Source organism: Orycteropus afer, unplaced genomic scaffold, assembly GCF_000298275.1.
Source record: "Orycteropus afer afer isolate SDZICR_OR568_19922 unplaced genomic scaffold, OryAfe1.0 scaffold00378, whole genome shotgun sequence".
Lineage (NCBI taxonomy): Eukaryota > Metazoa > Chordata > Mammalia > Tubulidentata > Orycteropodidae > Orycteropus > Orycteropus afer.
This window is the reverse complement of record NW_006921965.1, coordinates 3022294-3046641: the sequence shown is the minus strand read 5'-3', so window position 1 is coordinate 3046641 and position 24348 is coordinate 3022294. Positions and strand designations below refer to the sequence as shown.

The 24348-nt window shown below is 41.7% G+C and overlaps 1 protein-coding gene across 1 annotated transcript in view; it reads right to left on the bottom strand.

The window, feature by feature from the left end:
- SLC1A3 (solute carrier family 1 member 3) overlaps window positions 1-24348 on the bottom strand; it is a 111917-nt gene that overhangs the window by 15391 nt on the left and 72178 nt on the right. The window contains exons 3-5 of the mRNA XM_007953232.2: window positions 10003-10207; window positions 7114-7156; window positions 471-763 (exon numbers count right to left, since the gene is read on the bottom strand). Coding sequence (XP_007951423.1) covers window positions 471-763; window positions 7114-7156; window positions 10003-10207 — 541 coding nt within the window. The remainder of the gene's footprint in view (window positions 1-470; window positions 764-7113; window positions 7157-10002; window positions 10208-24348) is intronic.

Genomic DNA, 24348 nt, shown 5'->3' with positions numbered 1-24348 from the left:
ATGGAGGAGCTCTGCTGGTACAGTGGTTAAAGCATTCAGCTACTAACCAAAAAGTTGGCAGTTCCAATCCACCATCCATGGGAGAAAGGGAGAAAGATGAGGCAGTCTGCTTCCATAAAGATTTACAGCCTCAGAAACCTCATGGGCAGTTCTAATCTGCCTACAGAGCCACCCTGAGTTGGAATCAACTTGACGGCAGTGGGTTTTTGGGTTTTCTATAGCTCGTGGGGTCCCTGGGCGGTGCCCATGTTTAACGTCCTCAGTTGCTAACCCAAAGGCTGGAGGCTCAAACCCACCCACAGATACCTCTGAAGAAAGATCTGGTGATCTACTCCTGAAAACCAGCCACTGAAAACTCTGTGGAGCACAGTTCTTTTCTGACACACATGGGATCACCAGCAGTTGCAGTCAACTCAACGGCAGCTGGTTCACAGGTTTATACAGCATATAGAGCAAATAGAAATACATACCACATTATCACTGCTACCAGTCTCATGATGGCTTCATTAAGAGAATCAAAGAACTCTCTCAGGGCTTGCCCCTGCTCCTTCATGTTTCCAATCACAAAACCAAAGCACATGGAGAAGACCACGAGCCCCAGGGCATTGACTCCATTCACAGATCCTGGAACCGGGATGAGCTCCTCTTTGATTCGAGTGAGCGTCTCCATGGCCTCTGACACATTGTTTATCACAGCACCCATGAACGTTTCATTAGACTGGATGGGCACTTTAAAGCTTCTCTTCTCATAGTTGGTTTTAAACTTAAAATGAAAAAGCACAACAGGAATTAAAAGTGATTTTTTTCCTTTTTACATCCCCGTTGTCCAAATTTTCTGTAATAATATATATTACTTTCTATTCAGAGAATAGTGCTATTGAAAATATTTAAATATACTCATCTATCATCTCTCCATCTTGTTACAAATCCCTCCCACCTACTCAACACAGACAAACAGACACAGTCAAATACATACAAAAAGAAACAGATATCCGATTAAAGATGAGAATATTCACATGCGCTTTTGCTTTCTTCTGAAACCTTAATAAAATGACTATAATGTGATTAAACAAACAAACAAAAGCAACAACCATAAATTCAAATACTCACAATAGTCCCTTTTGTTCCTTATGGGATCATAGATAAGTGACTCACTTTCCTTTTCCTCATATTTTGCAACTGTGAAACAGGTAACTGTGCTGGTTCCAGCTCACAGGATTATTGTGACGATCAAATTAAACAGAATGTATGGAGACACTGTAAACTTCAAAGCACCACACTAATGTTGGCTAGTGATGCTCAGTAACAAAACCCTTCAGAAAGCAGACTTAGTGGGAGATTTCAGTGGAGATTAATAATTAAAAATCCCCAGTCTTCAATGCATTCTTAATATTATTTTTATTTTAATTTTATTATATATGTACACACACACACACACACACACACACATATATATATATATATAAAATTTTGTCATTTAAGCCATTTTCATTTATTTATTTTTTTGAAGTACACTTTTTTATTCAAGGATGGGAAAGTTCCCAATACAGTCTTTGTATAAGGAAACAATGTGTACTTCCTCCAAATCAAATACAAGAAATCGAAATTGTCAGCTAGTATTGACAATTTTTAACTTTTTAAATGTACAACTCAGTGACATTAATTACTTTCATCATGTTATACTACCACCACCACTATCCACTTCCAAATGTTTTCTCTCTCTCCAAACAGAAACTCACTATCCCTTCAACAAAACCCCCATCCCATTCTCCCCCTGCCCCTGGTAACCACTAAGAAACTTTGTTTCTAGTCTACATATTTTATTTAAATAGGATCATACAATATTTTTCCCTTTGTGTCTGATTTATTTCACTCAGCCTTATTTTTCAAGGTTTCATTCCTATCACAGCATGTATCATAATTTTATGGCTGATTAATATTCCACTGTATGTATACACCACATTTTGTTGATCTATTAATCTGCTGATGGAGCCTTGGGTTGTTTCAACCTTTTGACTATTGTGACTAGCCATGAACATTGCTGCACACCGATTTGTTTGCTTTCCTGCTTTCAAGTCTCTTGAGTATACACCTAGGAGTGGAATTGCTGGTGGTGTAGTAGGTAAGTGCTCAAATGCTAACCCAAAGGTCAGCAGTTCTAATCTACCAACCACTTCACTGGAGAAAGATGGGATGGCAGTCTGTTTTCATAAAGATTTATAGTCTTGGAAACCCTATGGGGCAGTTCTGCTCTGCCCTACAGGGCACTATGAGTCAAAATTGACTCAGTGGCAATGGGCTTGATTTTTGGTTTTTGTGGTTATTTTATGTCTAACTTTTTGAGGAACCACTAAACTGCTTTCCACAGTGGCTGCACATTTTACATTGCGGCTCCAATTTCTCTACATTCTCTCAGCACTTGTTAGTGTCTCTTTTTCTAATATAGCCATCCTCGTGGTATGAAGATGATGTCAATTTTTAAGAATAGGTATTAATATTTGATGGTGACAACCCACCTCCCTAAGTCCATAGTGATGTTTCTCTTCTTAATCAACAGGTGGTCTTGCCCCCATCAGTTCTGCATTGATGTTCCAGATGGAAGTTGCTGAGTTCATGAATGTGACCACATGACATAATTAAGACCATCCCTCTATGACTTTAATTAGAGCAGAAGAATCCCTTGCTTTGATGATGATGATGGTAGAATACCAGAGAGTTATAATGTGTGTATGAGGGTTGGTTGAATCTAGGGTCTCAAGGAAAAAGCATAGCTGGATCATTTCTTTACTAATAGTAAGTGGGAGACTTTCTTGTCCATTGGGAAACTACTGTTCCCAAACTAGGACATGGCCAGCTATCCATCCTGTGGGACATGTCCCTGAACAATCAGAAGTATGGCAGGTAACTTCAAGAAACCAAGAAACTGGTCTGCCTATCTCCTATCCAGTCAACTCTCAAGTTCTCTTTATTCCATTGGGGGTGGGTGGGTATGAATTTTATGGATTGTCTTGGGTGGATCTTCCATTCTGATCAACCTTTCCCATGCTTCCAACACCTTTTCCTTAGACACAGTTGGTAGCTGTGGGTTGGATTATTCCCCCCCCCCCCCAAATCTATCCAAGTCCTAACACTTAGCACCTGTGAACATGACTTTATTTGGAAATAGTCTATGTGGATGGAATTACATTGTTGTTGTTGTTATGTGCATTGAGTTGGACGCGACTCATAGCGACCCCTCCTTGGGTTTCTCAGGCAGTATCACTGCGGAAGTAGATTGCCCCATCTCCCTTCCGAGGAATGGCTGGTGGGTTTGAACCGCCAGCCTTCTGGTTAGCAGTCAAGCACCTTAGCCACTATGCTATCAGAGCTTACATTAAGGTGACATCATAGTGGATGGAATGGGCTCTAGATCCAATGATTGCCATCTTTATGTTGTTGTTGTTGTGTGCTGTTGAGTCGCTTCTGACTCACAGGGGATCCGACAGGACAGAGGAGAACTTCCCCATAGGGTTTCCAAGGCTTTAATTCTTTACGGGAGCAAATTGACAGGTCTTTCCTCTTGCACGTTCCAATTGCCAACCTCTTGGTTAGCAGCCAAGCACTTAACCATTGCACCACTAGGCCTCCTTGTAAGAGATGTGGATACAGAGACACACACAGGGAAGAAGGCCAAGTGTAGATAAGGCAGAGACTGGAGTGATACAGCTATAAAGCAAGGATTGCTGGGAGCTACCAGAATCTAGGAAGAGGCAAGGAAGGATTCTCCTCTAGAGCTTCCCTTAAGAGGGAGCATGATCTTGCTGACAGTTCGGGCTTCTAGCCCCCAGAATGGTGAGAGAATAGTTTCTGTTTCAAGCCACTCAGTTTGTGGTAATTTGTTCAGCAGCCCTAGGAAACACAGTAGCCTACACAGAAATTGCAACCTTGTTTGCATTCTGCTCTCAGCCAAAAAGATCTGGGAAGATACATTTGCTTCCCTTTCAAAATCCTGTAAATGCAATCCAAAGATAAATACAATAAATCTGTACGAGTCAGCATTTCTCCCATCTGAAAGATCTGGAAATCAGCATTTTTGCTATCACTCAATGTCCCCTGACTAAATGGAATAGTTAGCCCCATGGTGCTGGGGCTGACTGGTGGGACTGAAAGGGGCTTATTATTTATGGTCACAGCTGTTTTTGGATAAAAAAGTCAGTTTTGGTTTAGGCATTTTTTTTTTTAAACAGAAACAAAAGATACTCCTTGTATTTGCAGTTTCTGCATGTATTATGCATTAAAAAAAGTCAATAAAAATTTTTTAAAAGCACAATGACAAACAAGGGTGACTTAAAAAAAACCCAGACAAAACCCACTGCCATTAAGTCCATTTTGACTTACAGCAACTCTATAGGACAGAGTTGAACTGCCCCATAGGGTTACCAAGGCTGTAAATCTTTATGGGAGCTGACTGCCTCATTTTTCTCTTGTGGAGCAGGTGGTGGGTTCGAACTGCTGAACTTTTGGTTAGCAGACCAATGTTTTAACCACTATGCCACCAGAGCTCCTAAAAGGGACTTATATGTGTAAAATGCTGCCCTCCACAAGGTCAGGGTTTTGTTTGTCTTAACAGATCATAAGCAGAAGGTTAGGGAATTAGAATGGGATGAATTGACACCATTTGGAGAAATGCGGGAATCCCTGGGTGGTACAGTTGGTTAAACACTTAACTAACCAAAACACTGGAGGTTTGAACTCACCCAGAGACACCTCCGAAGAAAGGCCTGGTGACCTGCTCCCAAAAGGTCACAGCCTTGGAAAGTCTGTGGAGTGCAGCCCTGCTCTGTGCACACGGCCTCACCAGGAGTTGGAATCGACTGCATGGCAACTTGGTTGGTTTTTATTGCTTTGGAGGAATGTTTGAGAATTCTCAGCCCAGGGGTCTAATTTTTTCCCTTTTAATACTTTGGGCAACAGAATTTTTTTTTTTTTTCCCCGCAATTAGAGTGGCATTGGAAAAATTTTACCAGCCACTCCTCAGAAGGAAGGTTGGGCAATCTACTTCTGTAGTGATACTACCTCGGCAACCCAGGGAGGGGTTGCTATGAGTCGGGTCCGACTCAACGGCACATAACAACAACAACACAATAATTAGTAAGATGTATTTTTATCCATAATACAGAGAGCCAGAAGTTGCTTGGCCATGGGCCTAATGGAACTGGCCCTCTCTACAGCTTCCAGGTGTCTCACCACGCTGGATATAGCTTTCTAGGAAGCTCAAAAAAGCAAAAAAACCAAAACCACTGCCATCGAGTTGATTCCGACTCATAGTAACCCCCATTGGGTTTCCGAGGCAGTAAAACTTTACGGAAGTAGATTGCCCAGTCTTGCTTCCATGGAGTGGCTGGTGGGTTTGAACCACCAACCTTCTAGTTAGCAGTCAAATTCCTTAGGCACTATGCTCCCAGAGCTCCAGGAAGCAGAATAGAGCAGTAGAAAAATGACAGAATCCAGAGTCAACACAATGGATTTGATTTCTGGGGGCCTCCACTTCTTACCTTTGGGATCTTGGGCTGGTTACATTATCCACCTGAGCTCGGGATGAGTTGCCTCATCAATATGTTGTGTTCACTGTATTTATATTCTCATCATATTTTTAATGATCATGTCAGATCATATAATATTAGTGCTGAACACACAGCAGGCATTCAGTAAATGATGATGCCATTCCTTCCTGATATGGGTCCCCTTTTAGAATTACATAGGCTTCCCTGGGTGGTAAAAATAGTTAACATGCTCGACAGCCAACCAAAACGTTGGAGGTTTGAGTTGACCCAGAGGTGCCTTGAAGAAAGGCCTGGTGTCCTGCTTCCAAAAACTCAGTCACTGAAAGCTCTATCGGAAACCCAAGGAGGGGCCACTGTATATAAGTCGGACCTGACTCGGCAGCGGTGGGTTTGGTTTGGTTTTGGTTTGGAAAGCTCTATGGAGCATGGTGGGAGCTCTGGTAGCATAGTGGCTAAGATACTTGCCTGCTAACCAGACGGCTGGCGGTTCAAACCCACCAGCCACTCCTCAGAAGGAAGGTTGGGCAATCCTACTTCCGTAGTGATACTGCCTTGGAAACCCAAGGAGGGGTCGCTATGAGTCGGGTTTGACTCAACGTCACATAACAACAACAACAACATGGAGCATGGCATGCTTGGTAAGGTGGAGGGTCCAAGAAAGATGGGAAGGCCTTCAATGAAATGGATTGACATCGTCGCTGCAACGATGGGCTGAAGTATAGCAAGGATCATGAAACTGGCGCAGGATGGGGCAGTGTTTTGTTCTGCTGTGTACAGGGTTACTATGGGTCAGAAACAACTCGACAGCACCTAACAACAACATGGAGCATGGTTCTACTCTGACCAATCATGAGTAGCTGTTGACTCGGCAGCAACTGATTACTGGTTTTAGAATGCTTAATGTCTTCAGTAGATTTTTTAAAATTGCACATTTATCTTTAAATCAAACCCAGGAACCTGATGAAATCTGAAGAATCTTCCCAAACTTCTTTAAAGTAAGTTGAAAATGTATCTTACTTTGAAATTTGCCTGTTCAGTAGGCTTTTAGGGAGTGAGCAACAGGGCTCACTCAAGGAGGAGGAAGGTTTCCTGATTAACCTTCTTAACAAGAACAGAGACTCAAAGAGCTATCTGTGTGCAAGATACACAGTGTCCAGCAACTAATAAGCCTTCAGTACAAGGTAAGGAGGGAGCCCTGCTGGTACAGTGGTTAAGCACTTGGCTTAAATGTGCTTAAAAGGTGGGTAGTTCAAATCTACCAGTCACTCCACAGGAGAAAGATGGGGCAGACTGCTCCTGTAAAGATTACAGCCTTGGAAAGCCTGTAGGGAGTTCTACTCTATCCTGTATTGTTGCTATGAGTTGGAATTGACTGGATGGCAATGGGTTTGGGTTTTCTGTTTGGACAAGTTAAGAACCACCCTCTACTCCCAAAACAACCCAGATAACCCTAGTGCTTTTCATTTGGTTGGCAAGAAGCGTTCTTTATTGCAGAGGGAAAAGAAAAGAGGGTCCCACTGTATGTGGTGTGCTAAAGTTGTCAATAATTTCAAATTAATGGCGTATTTACCTGTTTAAAGCAGGCTTCCACCAGATTGGGAGGGAACATATTCCTGCAAAGAAAGCAATAGTCACCGGAAAAATTTACCAAGTAAGTTTGCTCATTAAACATCATTTCAATGTGTCTGAGGTAAAGACACGTTGAAAAAGAGGAAGACCCTCAATGAGATGGATTGCAGTGGCTGTGACTATGGGTTCAAGCATGGCTATGATTGTGAGGGTGATGCAGGACTGGGGGAGGGTTGCTATGAGTTGGAACTGACTCGATGGTGTCAGCACCTAGCAACAACAAAGTAAAGACTGCATTGAACTAATGCAAGGGAAAGATTTTGGTGGATTTCATGACTGGAACTGGAACATGTGGTCATTCCTAGGGGTGGCCCATATTTTTCAAGGAAATCCCAAATTCAACTCATCTATTCTCTTGTCAGATCATGTGATACTTGGTTCAGGCATTATATTATCAAAACTTTGCTCCTAGGAAGCACCACACATAGAATGGAAATGCCCTTTGTCATGAGCATTCTGGTTAACCAAGATATTATTTAATAGTAGCAATTTTAATATTTATTTTTTCATTTAGCAGGGACAAAACGTTTTGAATCAAAAGTCATAGTTAAGCTGTGGAATTTTGTTCTGTTCTGAATCCAAAGGCCCTCTGGCGATGGGTCCTGAATTGCAGGAGCTTCTGAGGCTCTTTGGGGACCAGTGGCGTGATGGTGCATAATATTTGAAATTGAGGCCCATGTGGGAGGATTTGTCATTTTCTCAGAGGCTTTATCAGTGAAGGTAGGAGTAGGGGCACCTGCTAGTTGGTGAGTCTTTTAGCCAGCTGTGTGACCTTGGCCATGTCATGGAAGCCTTTTAGGTCTCAATTGACTCATCTGTTAAAGAGGAGATTGGATTAAATTATCATTAAGGCACCACAACTGAAGGTTGCAAGAGAAGGAAATATGACCCAGGGCAGTTGAAGGGCCCAGATTCTAGAAGTGATGTGCTAGCAAAGGCATATTTTAAGGTTGTAAACTCTTATCTCTTTCTTCCTATCACATAGGCTGTGATGCTTCCTTATCTTTCTCAAGTACTTTCTAGGGCCTTGTTTCTATAAACCTTGATAGAAATACAAGTTCGGGGGATCCCAGGATAAATAGCGAGCCAAGTGTCTTGGTGGGGAATACATGTGTTACTAGGGCAAGGAGGGACAGAAACACACATGTTCTGATGTGTCAATCAGCCTGGGCATGACAGGCATCCATTCAGCTACATAAGGTAAAGTTTACCAAAAAAAAAAAAAGACAAAAAGCTTTAATTAACTGTATGCACTAAATAAAAACATAGTTATTGGGTGACAATTGGGGATGGAATAATGCTGTAGGGTCCTTTGTTACTTGCAGATAGATCATTGTCACTAACTCTCTAAAAGGGGCTTTCAACAAGAGCATCTGTGGGGCTGGGCTGTGCCTGTGTGCACGTGGTGCAGAGTCGATAGTGGAAACTGAGAGTGGCTGCTGAAAAGCTCCTCTGTTCCCCAAATCTCTCTTGAATCTATTTGCCACAGACCCACCCCTTGAGATGTCATGTGAAATCCAGTTCCTATAAGGAGTTCCCTTCAGATGATCAGTAGGGAACCTTGGAGAGTAGGTTATAGTATTTAAGATTACTAGTTACTTTATAAAGAAGCAGCAGACAGGACGGGCTAGGAGGGGCTACACAGTGGGGAATGCAGAGGCCTGTGCTGGGATGGCTTCTGTTTGCCCCTCTAGACCTGCTCTCCACTCTGTTCTGAGCCCTGGCAGGCTGACCGCTGTGAGTTGTAACATAAGGATTCTCTTGCTTTCTGGCTCCTTGTTGGGTCTTCCCAGAGGACCCACTGACAGGTCACAGGCTAAGGGGAGAGAGAAGCTGATTCACATTTCCCCTACTGTTCTCTCTGACAGGCTGTGACTTGGCAGCTAGTCCCTTCCTCCAAATTTGAGCTTCAGCTCCCACTCTGAGGCTCTTGCCTATCATTACAGTTCTTTCTTGGATCTGCTAACAGCTCCCTTCCTTTGCCCCTTCAGTGTGAGGGGTGGTAACAAAACACTGGCTTTTGCTGTTAGTCTCCTGGTGGCCCACTATGCCTTGTAGGTGCCCAAACTCTGCTCCTACCATGGCAAACCCTCTTCCATTATCCTTTTGAATACGCAGTCTGCTTCCTGCCAAGACCCTGAGTGACATGAGGCAGATATATAGACAGAGCAAGCAGCAGGGTTTCAGGACCAAAATTTTGGCTTACTTCACAGTTCTGTGTAAGACTGACCCTATTGCCAACTCTATCAAACATTAGATAGACTTATTTGTAATCAGTGGATGGCTTGTATGTAAAACAGTGCTAGAGAAGCCACCTTTTACTCTTTTAGTACTGATTTGCTACAGCCTTTCTTCATTAGTGTACCAAAGGAAAACCTGGAGACAGGTATGACCAGATGATCTCTAAGATCTCCCGGATCTAAACTGTTGTGTATAATGGACAATGATATAGATCACATGTTCTTAATTAGAATAGACTAATGAACAGGGCATACCTTGAATAAAAATTAGCCATGAGAAAAATAGGAATTATTAATGTTCCAAGGTGAGCTGCCAGATTGAGAAGATAATCAAGAGACCACATTTTGAATCTTAAAAGCAGGAGTCTCAAAATTTGCATCCTTTCCTTGCTACACTCACCTCTTTCCCATGAGATCAGAAAATAGATCACACTTTAGTTTCCATTAAAGAGAAGTGAAGATACAACCTGCATTTTAAGGCTAGCGAGGCTGGTTCAGTCAGATACCTCTTACAAGGGTTAATTAACTACCCAAGATAAGGGATTCAGTGATCAAAACAGACTCAAAGGGTCTGGCTTGCAAGGACATACCTGATCAAGTCCAGGAAGGCGTCTGCAGCTGTCACTTGTACAATTTTGCCTTCTCTGTGCATGTTTTCCTTTGTGCCCTTCCCAGGATGGATGATGATGACAATGATTATGCCAATCACCACGGCAATGATGGTCGTAGTCATGTAATAGACTACAGCTCGCATTCCCATCTTCCCTGATGCCTTACTATCTAGGGCCGCCATTCCTGGTGAAGGCAAACAAAAGGAGATTTTCAGAAAGTCAGCCCAGGGAAATCTCCAGCGGAAGAGAATGGGAACGATATTTCCTTCTATACTTCCCTACCCTCATCCCACCCAGCAATGGGATTTGTAGATGTTATGAGAACTTGGCCCCAGATTTAATTAGGGCATTGAAGAGAGTGAAGGGGAAATGCCATAGTATGACTTGGCATCAGTTGTGTCGGCAAACTTGTGATTATCTCTTTTCTATCAAAGACTGGATTTCACATAGTCAAATAAAACTGGTCTCTAGTGTCAGAGAGTAAAGATGTCACTTTGAAGACTAAGGTGTGCCTAATCTAAACCATGGTATTTTCAATAGCCTCATATGCATGTGAAAGCTGGAAGGAATAAGGAAGACTGAAGAAGAATTGATGCATTTGAATAGCAGTATTGGCGAAGAATACTGAAAATATCATGGATTGCCAGAAAAATGAGCAAATCTGTCCTGGAAGAAATGTAGCTGGTGCTCCTTAGAAGCGAGAATGGCCAGACTTTGTCTCATCTGCTTTGGTCATGTGAAAAGGGACCATTCCCTGGAGAAGGATCTCATGCTTAGTAAAGCAGAGGGTCAGCGAAAAAGGCAAAGACCCTCAATGAGGTGGATTGACACCGGCTGCAATGATGGGCTCAAGCACAGCAAGCATTGTGAGGCTGGTGAAGGATTAGGCAGCGTTTCCTTCTTTTGCACATGAGGTCACTGTGAGTTGGAGCCAACTCAATGGCACTTAACAACAACAACAACAACAACAACAACAGATGGAAAGTGCAATCAAATTCTTTCCTGAGTTACTGCTACTTGAGAAGCAGTAAGTGTAAGTAGTGCATGTGTGTGTTTGTATAAACATAGACTCTAAACAGATCCTGGCAAAATAACCTAAGCTAACTTCAAGTTCAAGCACTGAGGTGATTCACACACAAATTAATTACCAGTAAATTCTTTCAAGAGAATTCTTATCATATATATGTACTAGGGACTCTTTTTGGATATTTTTATGTAAGTTATTATTCCGATCACCTTCTGATCTACCTTCAATTTTCATTTAAAGTAGACTTTAGATTATAAGGCCAAAGTCCTCAAATAGCTTCTCTGCTGTTTCATTTCATCTTATCTAGTGATTTTCTTTTTCTTTTTTTTCAAAATTACTTTGGTGGGATTCTTTTCATTCTCTTGCCTTGCTTTCCTCTACCTGGTCCCAGACCTGGAAGACACCTTCCCATGTTAAACATTCCTCTTCCTCTCATTTTCAGGACATCTTCAAGGCCTGCCTCAAGCAGGATACCATCCTATGTAAGGAAGAAGACATGGATTTTATGGTTTCCCTAACTACTCTAGCAAATAGAACACAACTTGATGCCTTCTGGGCTAGAAGTAGAAATGATGTGAACCCTCCAAAAGATTGAATTATCTATGTTAATATTGGCTCTTCTGTTTCATTAGCTGTGTCCTTACATTTCTCCCCATCATTCCCATGAAAACACTAAAATCTAATTATGTATAATCTAATCATAGTTAACTGGATTTATGGAAACACTATTTGAAATTGTGTTTCTATAAATGCGTTAAAAGGTTATACTGTAACTCAATGATCTGTACTAGATTCCAGTGGTGGTTTAGGGACCCCTCCTTGGGTTTCCAAGGTCGTATCTCTACGAGAGCATTTTTCCCAATCTTCCTTCCAAGGAGTGGCTGGTGAGTTTGAACCACCAGCCTTCTGCTTAGCAGTCAAAGGCCTTAGGCACTATGCCACCAGAGCTCCTAGTCGTGGTTTAATATTTAGTTAATGATGCTATCCATACAAACGTATCTAGAGGAAGTTAAATTATTGAAAATATAGCATCAAAGATTGCCAGGTAACTGGCTGGGTTTGCCCCCAAATCATGCAAAGGATATTAACTTATGTAGGAATTGATAGCATGACTTTCAATTGATAATTTCATTTGTATCTGAATCATATAATTCATAATTTTTATATAAGCACTTATCAAGCATCTGATATGTTCCCATTTTTAACAACTTTGAATGCAGTTTAAGAAACATTAATGCAGTCGTCTAAGGTCTTGGCTAATAACGAGCAGAATGGAGTGGGAACTAGGACCCAGATCTTATGTAACTCAGTTTAGCTCGCTTGCTGCCATTGAGAAAACCAAACGCAGTTTCCAACAATGAGAAGGCCAACTTTGGCTTTAGTGCATGAACTAAGCCTTTTTCTTTCTTTTTTTTTTAAATTCTTGCCTACTTTCTTGGAACTCAGTCTTAAATGCTATTATTGTACCTTACTTTTCCATTTAAGGAAAGTTGGGCAATCTACTTCCATAGTGATACTGCCTTGGAAACCCAAGGAGGGGTCACTATGAGTTGGGTGTGACTCGATGGCACATAACAACAACAACAACAACACTTTTCCATTTATTGGGGTGACTCCACTTCAATAGCTCACCTACACTAAAAATGGGCTAATCTGTTCTCAGCCGGATTCTCCTTTCCCGTCTTTTCATTCTCAGGTCTGACTCACATCTCACAATATCTTGGCTTCCCTGTGCTCAAAATGATTTATCTCAGAAGGGGGCCAGTCTCTTTCCCATCATTGCCTGGGTTCATCGCCACTGAAGCCTGTAGTTCTTCCTGTGCCGGCCCGGGGAGTTGTGTGAGCACATAGGCCGAACGTCTCTGGTGGGGGCACCAGGAAGCAGCATGTTCTTCCTCTTGCCTTCTATTCTGTAGTGTTGTTCTGTTCGCACACCAACTCTTCTCTGATGCTCCTGCCCACTATCCCCAGCCTATGGCTATTCAGAGAGTGCTAATGGTCCAGGCAGAGCACCTGAAACCAAGTGGCAAACAAAGCATGAGGCATTTTATCTCCCCCTCTACTCCCACAGGGAGGGAAATGGAGAGGAAGTTATCCCTGCATCTACCCAACAGGGTATCAACTCTAGGAAATGATGTTATAGGTTTTTTTCCTTAAAGATATAATTTTAAAATAAAACAATATGGAAGTATTTTATCCATATTTTCTAATTCTGAAATAGATGAAGATGACCATCAAGGTGTTTTTAGCAATGAGCAGAGAAGGAGAATCTATTCAAGGAGAGGCCCCAGCAACCTCTACATAGCAGCAATTTCCTTTGAAAAGAGAATAAAGGAACAGCCACCATAATTTAAGCCAAGAAAGACGGGGCTGGTGGTAATGTCTTTATTAACCAATTTTCCATGTAGGTCCTTCCTCTAAAGGAATCTTGTAGTCCCACGTGGGGCTACTTGCCCACCTCTCTGCACCTCGTTCTCCCGCATCCTCATCCACCCGCCTTCCAATGCCGACTCCACTCTTTTCTCTGAGACAGACTTACAAAACAAATGAAATCAGCAGCCACAAGGCCACACATTTTCATCGGGACACTAGTAGGTCAGATGTGGACAATCTGTTATGCCCAGGCCTGGAAAAAGAATGGCCTCGATCCTGGTGGGGACCAGGACAGTGGAGGAAGAACTCTGGAAGACAAAACCCCAAATGAGCAGGATGTTGTGGTTCCTCTCCCTCATGCACACTCCACGACTTTCTCTTTTCCCCAACCTCATGAAATACGGGAGAATAAGCTTTACATTGGAGACTAGTGTCAGACTAAACGTCAGAGTGTCTGGGCAAGGGTAGAGTACTAAAATCACCTTGGAGAAAAGGGAGCTTTGGCAGAAACTGCCCTAAATGATCGGGAAGGGGAAAGTTTGCACTGACCTTTGTCATTTAAAAAAATATATGGAAGAAAAGGGCACTGGGGCAAGGGGGAGATAGGTCACGGGTATGTAGGTAATTGTGGGAGTGTGTTAGAACAACCGTGCATTCATCTCAATACATATTTGAGAAACACATTCCACAGTAAGTAATAAAGATAATGATCTTGATTGGTCTCTTTTCTTCTATCTGGGCTTAACTAAACCTGCTCTACTCAGGACACTCTGGCATCTCTATTTTGAAGACAATCTGTCATCAGAATCAGGCCCCTCTTGAAATGCAAATAATTACTATGCATGTATTATGATGATGCTTCCAATTATGAGGACATTCTTTGCATATCTGCATCTTTTAACTTTTACACTGGTCCACTAAATTCACTCACTGAGGCCTCCTTCTGCCCAACGGCACATGATCACGTAATTTCAATGACAACTCTGTGATGTTGATATTGTCATGATTTTTATAGGCGAAGAAACAAGAGGTCCATCCATATAAGTCAAGTTGCTTACCCAGTGTTGTACAGCTAATAAATGGCAGTGGCAAGAATTGAACCCACGTCCTCAAGAATGAATCCTTTCTATTACCGCTTTCTTTACATGGACAGTTAGGAGTTGTCCCCATTTCATTTGCTGTAATCCACAGGTTTTCTCTAATTTTTTTTTTTTTTTTTTGCATTTAAGTTCAATGTTGAGATAAGCCAGTTGGCTTAAGGAAAATTCCATGGAGGAATGTAATTGAGAAAAAACTGCCCCGTTCTTCAGTGTGCCCTGTTGCTGTTGTAAGCTGCTTTCCGGTTGGCCTCTGACTCCTGGCAACCCCATGCACAACAGGCAGACTGTGTGATTCTCAGGGCTTTTGTGGCTGATTTTCTGAAGGAGACTGCTAGGCCTTCCTTTCTAGTTCATCTTAATCTGGAAGCTCTGCTGAAACCTGTTCAGCATCATAGCAACATCCAAGCCTCCACTGACTGATATGTCTGTACAGGTGGTGACTTCATATGAGCACTGGCAGAGAATTCAGACCCAGGTCCCCTGCATGGAAGGCGAGCATTCTATCACTGGGCCACCACTACCTCTGCAGATAAATCCATACAAATTATTCACCATTCCTAGATAAACAACCCAGAACTTGCTTCCCTGGGGTGTGGAGGGCCAGGGATACTCACTGGCTGACAGTACTTGAGTCTTACTTTCCTTTCTAAATATCACTAGTCAATAACCAGCCATCAACCAAGCACTCAATCAGTCGTTTCTACAAATCTATTACATGTTCATCAATGGATTGTACATCAAAAGGAGACTGAACAGAACGTTTTCTGAAAGGTGAAAGATTAAAACTTGGCTTCTTATGCCTGTATATTTTAGGCAAGTCACTCTGAAGAAAAAGACTAGGAAGAGAAGAAACATTACTGAAGACAATGGCTAATTACCTCTTTAGTTACAAAGACAGTCTTTGGCAATCAGTGTAGCACAACAAATATACATTTTTTTTTTTTTTTGGTGGGGGAGTGTTTCATAAATACATATGTGGGACTCTGTTAGTTTGTATTGTAAATTAATTTCTTTTGGTATAGTATTTGGTATGACTTCTTCCTAGATAAAAGGAAAAATGTATGTGTTCAGCAAAGTATTAAAGAGTAACATATTAATAATGTTGAGTTTCCAAAGTTCTATCATTTGCATGGATTTTATTTTGGCATCTGCTGAACTTTTGAAAATATATGTCTAATACATTAATGTATCTCAGTATACTTCCCCCAACAGTTGCTGTATGATTCTTGAAGCATGGAATCAAAAGAAGGTGGCTTCGGTTATGAATTGCCTTTCCACTTATCCCCATGGCATTTCATTGTTCTTCCAGGGTCACTGGACCAGGCCCAAAAAGATTGGAAAAGGGGTGGTGGCAACTGCTGAGTCAAGAGTATCCTTCTCCTTCTGTTTCAGTTTTATTTCATTTCACATGTACTCCTTCTCCATAATGCACTTCTCAAACACTCATCTAATGAAAGCCGCCTGTTCCCAACCCTCCTAGAATTTCAAGATGGGCAAGTTTACAAGGAAATCAAGGATGAGTTCTAATATGTACCGTATTCATCAGAATACACGGTGATGTATTTTTAAAGAAAATTAAACTCTTAAAAATATACTTTATATTTATAGATTGAAAAGAGGGGTCCTGGGCCCTAAGCAGCTGCCCACTGCTGGAGCAAGTATACGCTGTAACCTTGAGAAAAGAGGGAGACAAAGGGATGGAGAAACTCACGGATAAAAGGCAGCAAGGGGCCGGGGAGTAAGTATGAAACAAATCACTTTAAACTCTTTGTGGAAGCAGATTGCCCCATCCTTCTTCTGTGGAGTAGTTGGTGGGACCGCTGACCTCTGGGTTAGCTGCCAAGTGCTTAACCACTGTGCCACCAGGGTTCCTTCATACTTTATTAAGTTTTCCTACACTGAAAATATTTCATTTTGGCCCCTGTACAGACTAGATTGTGAAAAAGTAAAGTTCTATGAGTCTGTGGGTTCTGGAACTCAAGGCAAAGCTTTAAAAATTAGGTTAGAAATTAGTAGTAAAAATAATCATATCATAATTTTGAACTCCAATTAACAAGTAGGCTTAGCTTCAGAACTTAATCTGCAATACAACATTCAACTACTTAAGGCCAATGGCAGGCATTTCCAGAAACAAATTCTTTCTTAAAAATATGTCACAGTGATTAAGAGTTCAAGCTCTGAGGTTAGAATATCTGGGTTTCATTCCTGGCTCTGGTACCATGTGATCTCTCTAAGCCTCAATTTCCTCATCTGTAGAATGGGAATAATGAAAGCTCCCTCCAGGTTTTCGCTATAATTAAAGGGCTTCCATACAGAAAACACTTAGTGTAATGCTTGACACATAGTAAGCATTTACTAAATGTCACCTATTATTCTTATTAATTAAGCAGATAAATAAAAAAAAACAAACAAGCTATTCACTAGGTGTCATTTGACTTCTCTTAGCCCCTATTTCTCATCTATAAAAGATACTAATAATATCTACATTGCAAAATTGTTATGAAGACTAGAGAGAATGTAGATCAAAGTAGGCCCTTGATAAATGATAATGATGATCATTCTATGTCTCCTTCTACTAGAATTTTAGTGCCAAGAGAGCAGGACCATCTGTTTTACTCTTTGCTGTAACCCCAGAGCCTACAGCCGTGCCTGAACATGGGAGGCACCCAACAATTGTTTGTTAAACAGTCTACTGTTATTGCTGTTATGCCCTGTAGAGGCCACCTTTGTTTCTTTCTAATCCTTAGATTAGGTTACAGTATTAATTACAAATCCTAAAGCTGCTTTTCTTATAAAATTCCCTGTAATTCTGACTCACCAACTTTGGTTGATCTTCCCTTAATGAACTGGAAATATCTTGAACAATGTGGGAGAAGAGTGATGACAGGGCCCAGCATCCCCTGGAGATTAATATACGGGGCCAAGAGGTCATTTACAAGAAGGACCCCCAGGCTGGTTGGAGAGAGCAGGCCAGGGAGGCCAGGAGGCTGGTATCCCTCTCCCACTCACCACTAGAAGCACCTCTTTCTCCATCTTCCCTGTCTTTTCCTGTGTCATTTTCCCTCCTTTGCTAATGTGTTTTATTCTTGCTATAGTTCTATCAGTCCATATGTTAACAGAAGAATGAGTGAGTAAATGAATGAGTGAATGAAAAATGAATGCACAGAAGGAAATGGAAGAGAGGAGTGGAGTCTAAATGATGCTCACTCTGCACGTCATGAAATCAATTTAGTGGCTCATGACTAGTATTGTCATCAATTAATGAAAGAGAAGAGAGTAGAAAATATCAGTCTATCATGTGTCGCATGCAGTACAGGTAGGTACTGCTTTGTGCCACCTTTGTTCCAGGTGTGTATGTGTGTGTGTGTGTGTGGGTCACAGTGTAAAATAGATGTGTTATTGTGGGTCTGGTAAAAAACAAAACAAAACTTTGCAAAACGCTGATATGTGTTTAATTAAAAGCAGAGGTCTCACAAAGGAACCTTTTTATCATCTTTTCTTCCTATGATTAATCTTGGTCTGCTCACCATAAACAACCCATTGCCATCCAGTTGATCCTCACTCATAGGGACCCTAAGGGATTGAGTAGAACAGCCGCATAGGGTTTCCAAGGCTGCCGCATATTTTTTCCGCAGAGTGGCTGGTGGGATTGAACCACCTACCTTTTGGTTAGCAGGTGAGCTCTTTAACCACTGTGCCACCAGGGCTCTTTTCTGCCCACCATACCAAACACACTGCCATTGAGTCAATTCTGACTCATAGTGACCCCCATTGGGTTTCCAAGGCTGTACATTTTTATGAAAGTAGATTGTCCCATGTTCCTCCCATGGAACAGCTGATGGGTTTGAACCACTGACCTTCTGGTTCACAGCCAAATGCCTTACCCACTACACCACCAGAGCTAGTAAATGAGGATGCTGATGTTAGGCATCTGGCCAGTTCGTTCTAACTGAACTCCTATGGATAGTGTGATGAGGACATTATGAAAAGATTCACTTCATGGAATTTTAAGCAAAATGGCTATTTACTCTAATCAGTGAATCTCAGTGAAGAGAGTCAACCATCTCCACCAAGAGTTGAGCATTATTTTGTGGGGTTTACAGGCAATTAAATCCTAAGTACTTCCACATGAGTTTTCACCTGGCCAACCTTTCCTTTCTATTAGGACATTTCATGAGTCTGTAATGCCATGAAGGAGTTCTGGTGGTGCAGTAATTAAGGCATTTGGCTGCTAACCAGAAGGCGGTTCAAACCCACCAGCTACTCTGCAGGAGGAAGATGAGGCAATCTACTTCTGTAAAGATTTATAGCCTTGGAAACTCTATGGATTGCTGTAAGTCAGAATCAGCTCAATGGCTATGGGTCTATAATGCCATGAGGCTTTATGAGTTTATATGGCATGAAATTGACAATGAAGCATCGTTACAATCTGCAGCTAGTGCTGGCACGTATTTGTCAGGCAATCTGAATTTTCAATTTGACTCCTTAAATTTGTCAACAAGTCTTCTTTGAGTTCTAGTATTCACCAGTAAAATGAAGTATGGAAAAGCAAAAGGGAAACATTTTCTTTCAAAACATTGTTAAATGGAAAAATCAGTGGAGCAGACAATATTATTAGTGGCAGAAAAAGTCAAATAAATCACCTTTTATCCTCAGTCTAGTAGGACTAGTAAACCACTTCTCTTTTTTTTGGCTAGAGTTGTTCTTTGAAAATGAATTTTTATACAAAGAAGCAATGAGGGGAAACTGAGGCCCAACTTCAGCCGTGGCTACCTCAAATATTAGAGCATTTAGTGTCCTTCCCCTTTAACCTTTGGAGAGGAGAACCTGGGTGACCAGAAGTCTACACTATTCAATAACATCTCATTATAGGCTAACACAGCCCTACGATTGCTCCTGCCAGGCAGTATGCCAGGGAACCCACTGCAGGGACTTCCTCTCTTGCTCAGCAAGGTCAAAGGAAATTCTCCAAAGGGCCAGCGCTGAAGTTCACTTCTTAGAGGCCCCTAAGAGGTGCAAGACCTGCTGTGAGGTGACTTAGATACCCATTTACCCTTCGCATTAGCCCATCCTTTGCTCACAGTATTGGAATGTGCTGCACAATATGCTTTTCTGAAGAGAAATCAGGGAGCAATTCATCTTCTTTATGTGTGCTAAGCAGAGCAAGAGGGAGAGGCTGGAGGGACCAACGAGGAGCTGGAGAGTAATGATTAGTAACAGCTGACAGCCTCAGACCAAGACCCTTTCTTTGGTTACCTCATTGTAACAGCCGAGCACAAAGAAATGACTGTCCTCTTGCCAAGATTTAGAAACCCAAGACCACAGAAAATAGCAGCTAAAAGAAAATGTGTGTGTTGGGCAGCGGGGGTAAGGGGCTGATTGGACCAACTATTGGTTAGACTTATCTGTAAAGCCTGGCTTCGAAAGGAAACCTCTACAGTGTGGAAAGTAGTGTTTCCAACATGGTCGGCCCATCTACCAACACCAGCAGAAACCTTAATGTTATTGGGAGAAGGAGTGATGGGCTGAATTCACTGACATTAGAAAGAGTGTGAAGAATGCAGCAAATTGCTTTGGTTTAATGACAGTGCCCGCAACAATGGGTTTGAACATAGCAATGATTGTGAGGATGGTGCAGGACCCAGCAGTGTTTCATTCTGTTGTACATAGGGTTGCTGTGAGTCGGAACTGACTGGGTGATACTTAACAACAACAACAACGAGAGGAAGTTCTTTGAGGCCCAGAGTCCCCTTCATGTGCCCTTTTATCCCCACCCCCAACCCCACAAATCACAGCTTACAACCAACCACTGGAAGAGTAGTCTGCAATTTCCAAAAGAGCCCTCTTTTCTTTGGATTGTATTTCTTGCTGCAGAAAAGCGCTTTATGTTCTGGGCACCACATGCCTTTCTTGGGTAGATGATGATCAAGATGGTGGGTTTTTGAGCTGACAGAATGCTGAATGGAACAGAATTCCACAACTAGGCCTAATTTGTCCAAAGTTTATAAAAGGTTGCTTCAAGTTGTCTGCAGAACATGTCAGACTCAAGGGGTGCCCTTTTCTTCCCCATGGCAGTCCCGTCTTTCACAGAAGAAAAGAAATTGAAGCAAAAGCAATGTAAAAAAAAAAAAAAAAAAAAAACAAACTCACTGCCATGGAGTCAATCCGACTCATAGCAACCCCTCCTTGGGTTTCCGAGGTGGTATCTCTATGGAAATAGATTGCCCAAGCTTCCTTTCGAGGAGTGGCTGGTGGGTTTGAACCGCCAGCTTTCTGGTTAGCAGTCAAAGGCCTTAGGCACTACACCACCAGAGCTCCTAAAAGCAATGTGTGGACACTAAAAAGCATCTTGACCTTCTCTTGCTTTCTGAAAGAGCAGCTCAAGCAGGAATGTGGTGCCGGGCCTTGCAGTGAGACTGGGAAGCAGCAGAGAGTCTCTGGGGCCAAAGGTGCCACTCATACCTAGGTGGTGGACATCTCAACCTCAACTGTATGACTCACTCCTTCCTCCCTGACATCAAAAGTTTCTGGAAATGTAACCCAAGCTGGAAACTCTAAAATGGACTGAGGTGAAGTTCCTTGCTTGAAAGTGAAATTGAAGGTTTATTTCATTCCATTTGAAAGATTTCTTTCTTTTAAAAAAGAAACAGAGAGTAAAATGTGCTCAACTTATGTATTTTCTAAGTTAAATCTGAGCTGTAGAAGCTTCAAACCCACTGCCATAGAGTCAGTTCCTACTCATTGTGACCTCCATTGGGTTTCCAAGGTTGGAAATTTGTACAGAAGTAGATTGCCTCATCTTCCTCCCACAGAGCAGCTGGTGGGTTTGAACGAGTGACCTTCTGGTTACCAACCACATGCCTTACAATATTGTTATGTGCTATTGAGTCATCTCCGAGTCACAGCAACCCCTCCTTGGGTTTCCAAGGTGGTATCTCTACGGAAGTAGATTGCCCCATCTTCCAATTACACCACCTTATGTAGAAGCTTATATACTATATAAAGGAATATGTTTTAAAAATTCAGATCCACATTTTGGCCCACTGAGAATCAGAAAAATTAAGTCTTTGGGAATAAGTTTAGAGGGTGGAGGAGAGGAAGAAGAGAAAGTTGTGAAGATATGAGGGAGAAGGGAGAAAAAAAAAACAGAAAAAGAAGAGGAAAAAGGGTGACTAAAGAGCAGAGGAACATGGAATGGAGAAAAAGTTCAGAGCTTTTATCTCAGTCAGCATATTTCTTGGGTGGTGGCCAACACACAGGCTTTGTAGTGCTGATTAGTTTCTCAGCATTTAAAAAGCTCATCAATTGTTCTTATCTAATCTAGAAAGAAATAGTCGCACCCAGGGAGTGGGAGATTGTTCTTCCAGCTACCTGAGCCAAACAATAAAGCAGTATTGCTTCACAGAATGAGAAAAACTGTTGTAATATCTGGAATGGGTCAGCTTCTCAACTGGCTTGCCTGACTTGTAGTGGTAGGAGAACATTCTCTCCCTGGAACAGGAAAAGCTGCATTTTTGCCCCCAGACCCAAGGGCAATCATGGAATGGAATTATCCCCGATACCCACAAGTGGTGCAATACTTTTACCGCCTTTTTTTTTTTTTTTCCCTTCTACAGATTGTAAGTGATTTGTTATTGTTGTTATGTGCCCTTGAGTAGGACTCGACTCACAGTGACCCCTCCTTGGGTTTCCAAGGCAGTATCACTATGAAAGTAGATTGCCCACCCTTTCTTCTGAGGAATGGCTGATGGGTTTGAACCGCCAGCCTTCAGGTTAGCAGTCAAGTGCCTTAGGCACTATGCTACCAGAGCTCCCCGTCAGTGCTTTAGCTTTGTATATTCTACTTCTGTTTTATTACATCAAAATATTTTCATGTTTTTCAAGGGATATTTAGAAATTCTTAAAACTTCTCCAAAGAAAATTTGGGCAACCCCTCACATCAAACTCTGTTAATCCTGAATTGACTTCCTTGATCTAGGAGGGTTATGAAGAATAAGGGGACATTTGATTAATCAGAGCCTAACGTTTAAGCCTAATGTTAAGCAAAACCCCACTGCCATCCGGTCAATTCCGACTCATAGTGACCCCCATTAGGTTTCTGAGGCGGTAAATCTTTATGGAAGTAGATGACTCAGTTAAAAATTATTCTTTAACCTAGAATTTAGACAATTATAACTAGAAATGGGGACATCTGAGTAAAACATGGCCATTATATATATTTGTATATACACTGACTTATCCATATATATATGTTGTGTTGTTGTCCAGTCAGCTCCGACTCATAGCAACCCTATGTACAACAGAATGAAATGCTGCCTGGTCCTGCACCATGCTCACGATCTTTGCTATATCTGAGCCCATCATTGCAGCCACTGTGTCAATCCATCTCCTTGAGAGTCTTCCCCTTTTTCACTGACCCTCCACTTTACCAAGCATGATATTCCTCTCCAGGGAATGGTCGCTTCTGACAACATGACCAAAGTAGGTGAGACAAAGTCTGGGCATTCTTGCTTCCAAGGAGCATTCCAGCAGCACTTTTTCCAGGACAGATTTGTTTCAGCTCCTGGCAGTCCATGGTACTTTCAGCATTTATTGCCAATACCACAATTCCAAAGCATCCACTCTTCTTCGGTCTTCCTTATTCATTGTCCAGCTTTCACAGGCATATGAGGTGATTGAAAATACCATGCTTGGGTCAGACATATCTTAGTCTTCAAAGAGACATCTTCGCTCTTCAGCACTTTAAAGAGGTCTTTTGTAGCAGATTTACCCAGTGCAATACAACATCTGATTTCTTGACTGCTGCTTCCATTGGTGTTGATTGTGGAACCAAGTAATACGAAATCTTTGACAACTTCAATCTTTTCTTCATTTATTGTGATGCTGCTTATTGGTCCAGTTGTGAGGATTTTCATTTTCTTTATGTTGAGATGTAATCCATACTGCAGACTGGTGTCTTTAACCTTCATCAGTAAGAGCTTCAAGTCATTTTTACTTTCAGCAAGCAAAGTTGTGTTGTCTGCATATTGTAGGTTGTTAATGAGTCTTCCTCCAACCCTCAGGCCACACTTTTCTTCATATAGTCCAGCTTCTCGGATTATTTGCTCAACATAAAGATTGAATAAGTATGGGGAAAGGATACAACCCTGACACACACACTCCCTCTGTCTCGTCTGTCAGTTTGTTGTACTGTGGTGGCTTGTGTGTTGCTATGAGGCTGGAGGCTATGCCACTGGTATTTCAAATACCAGGAGAGTCACCCATGGTGGACAGGTTTCAGCGGAGCTTCCAGACTAAGACAAACTCAGAAGAAGGAAGGGGCCATCCACTTCTCAAAGAATTGGCCAGTAAAAACTCTCTCTCTCTCTCTCTCTCTCTCTGTATATATATATACACACACACCCACACACATATATATGTGTATATATATATATATATATGTATATGTATATATGTATTAGAAACACTGTTAAAAAGAAGTATGGAATAAAAGATTACAACAAAGTAATGGTGAGAGTATACAAAACATTGGTTTCAAATGAATGACTCAAAGAGCTATGACTGCCCCATCACAAGTAATGGGAAGAGTTGGTAAGGTTGTGAAGTGGTATTAAAGGAACTTGCTCCTTTTAAAAGTGGCTATATTAATTGCTTCCATAATTAAAATTTTTTCATTTATTAATTCATTCAGCATTTATTAAGGACCTTCTCAATAGTCAGGCCAAAGACATAATTAAGTCTCCAATCTATTTATTATAATGAGTAAAACTTGAAAGCAAACCCAAGAGATTCAATCAAAAAACTACTGGAACTAATTGAGGGATT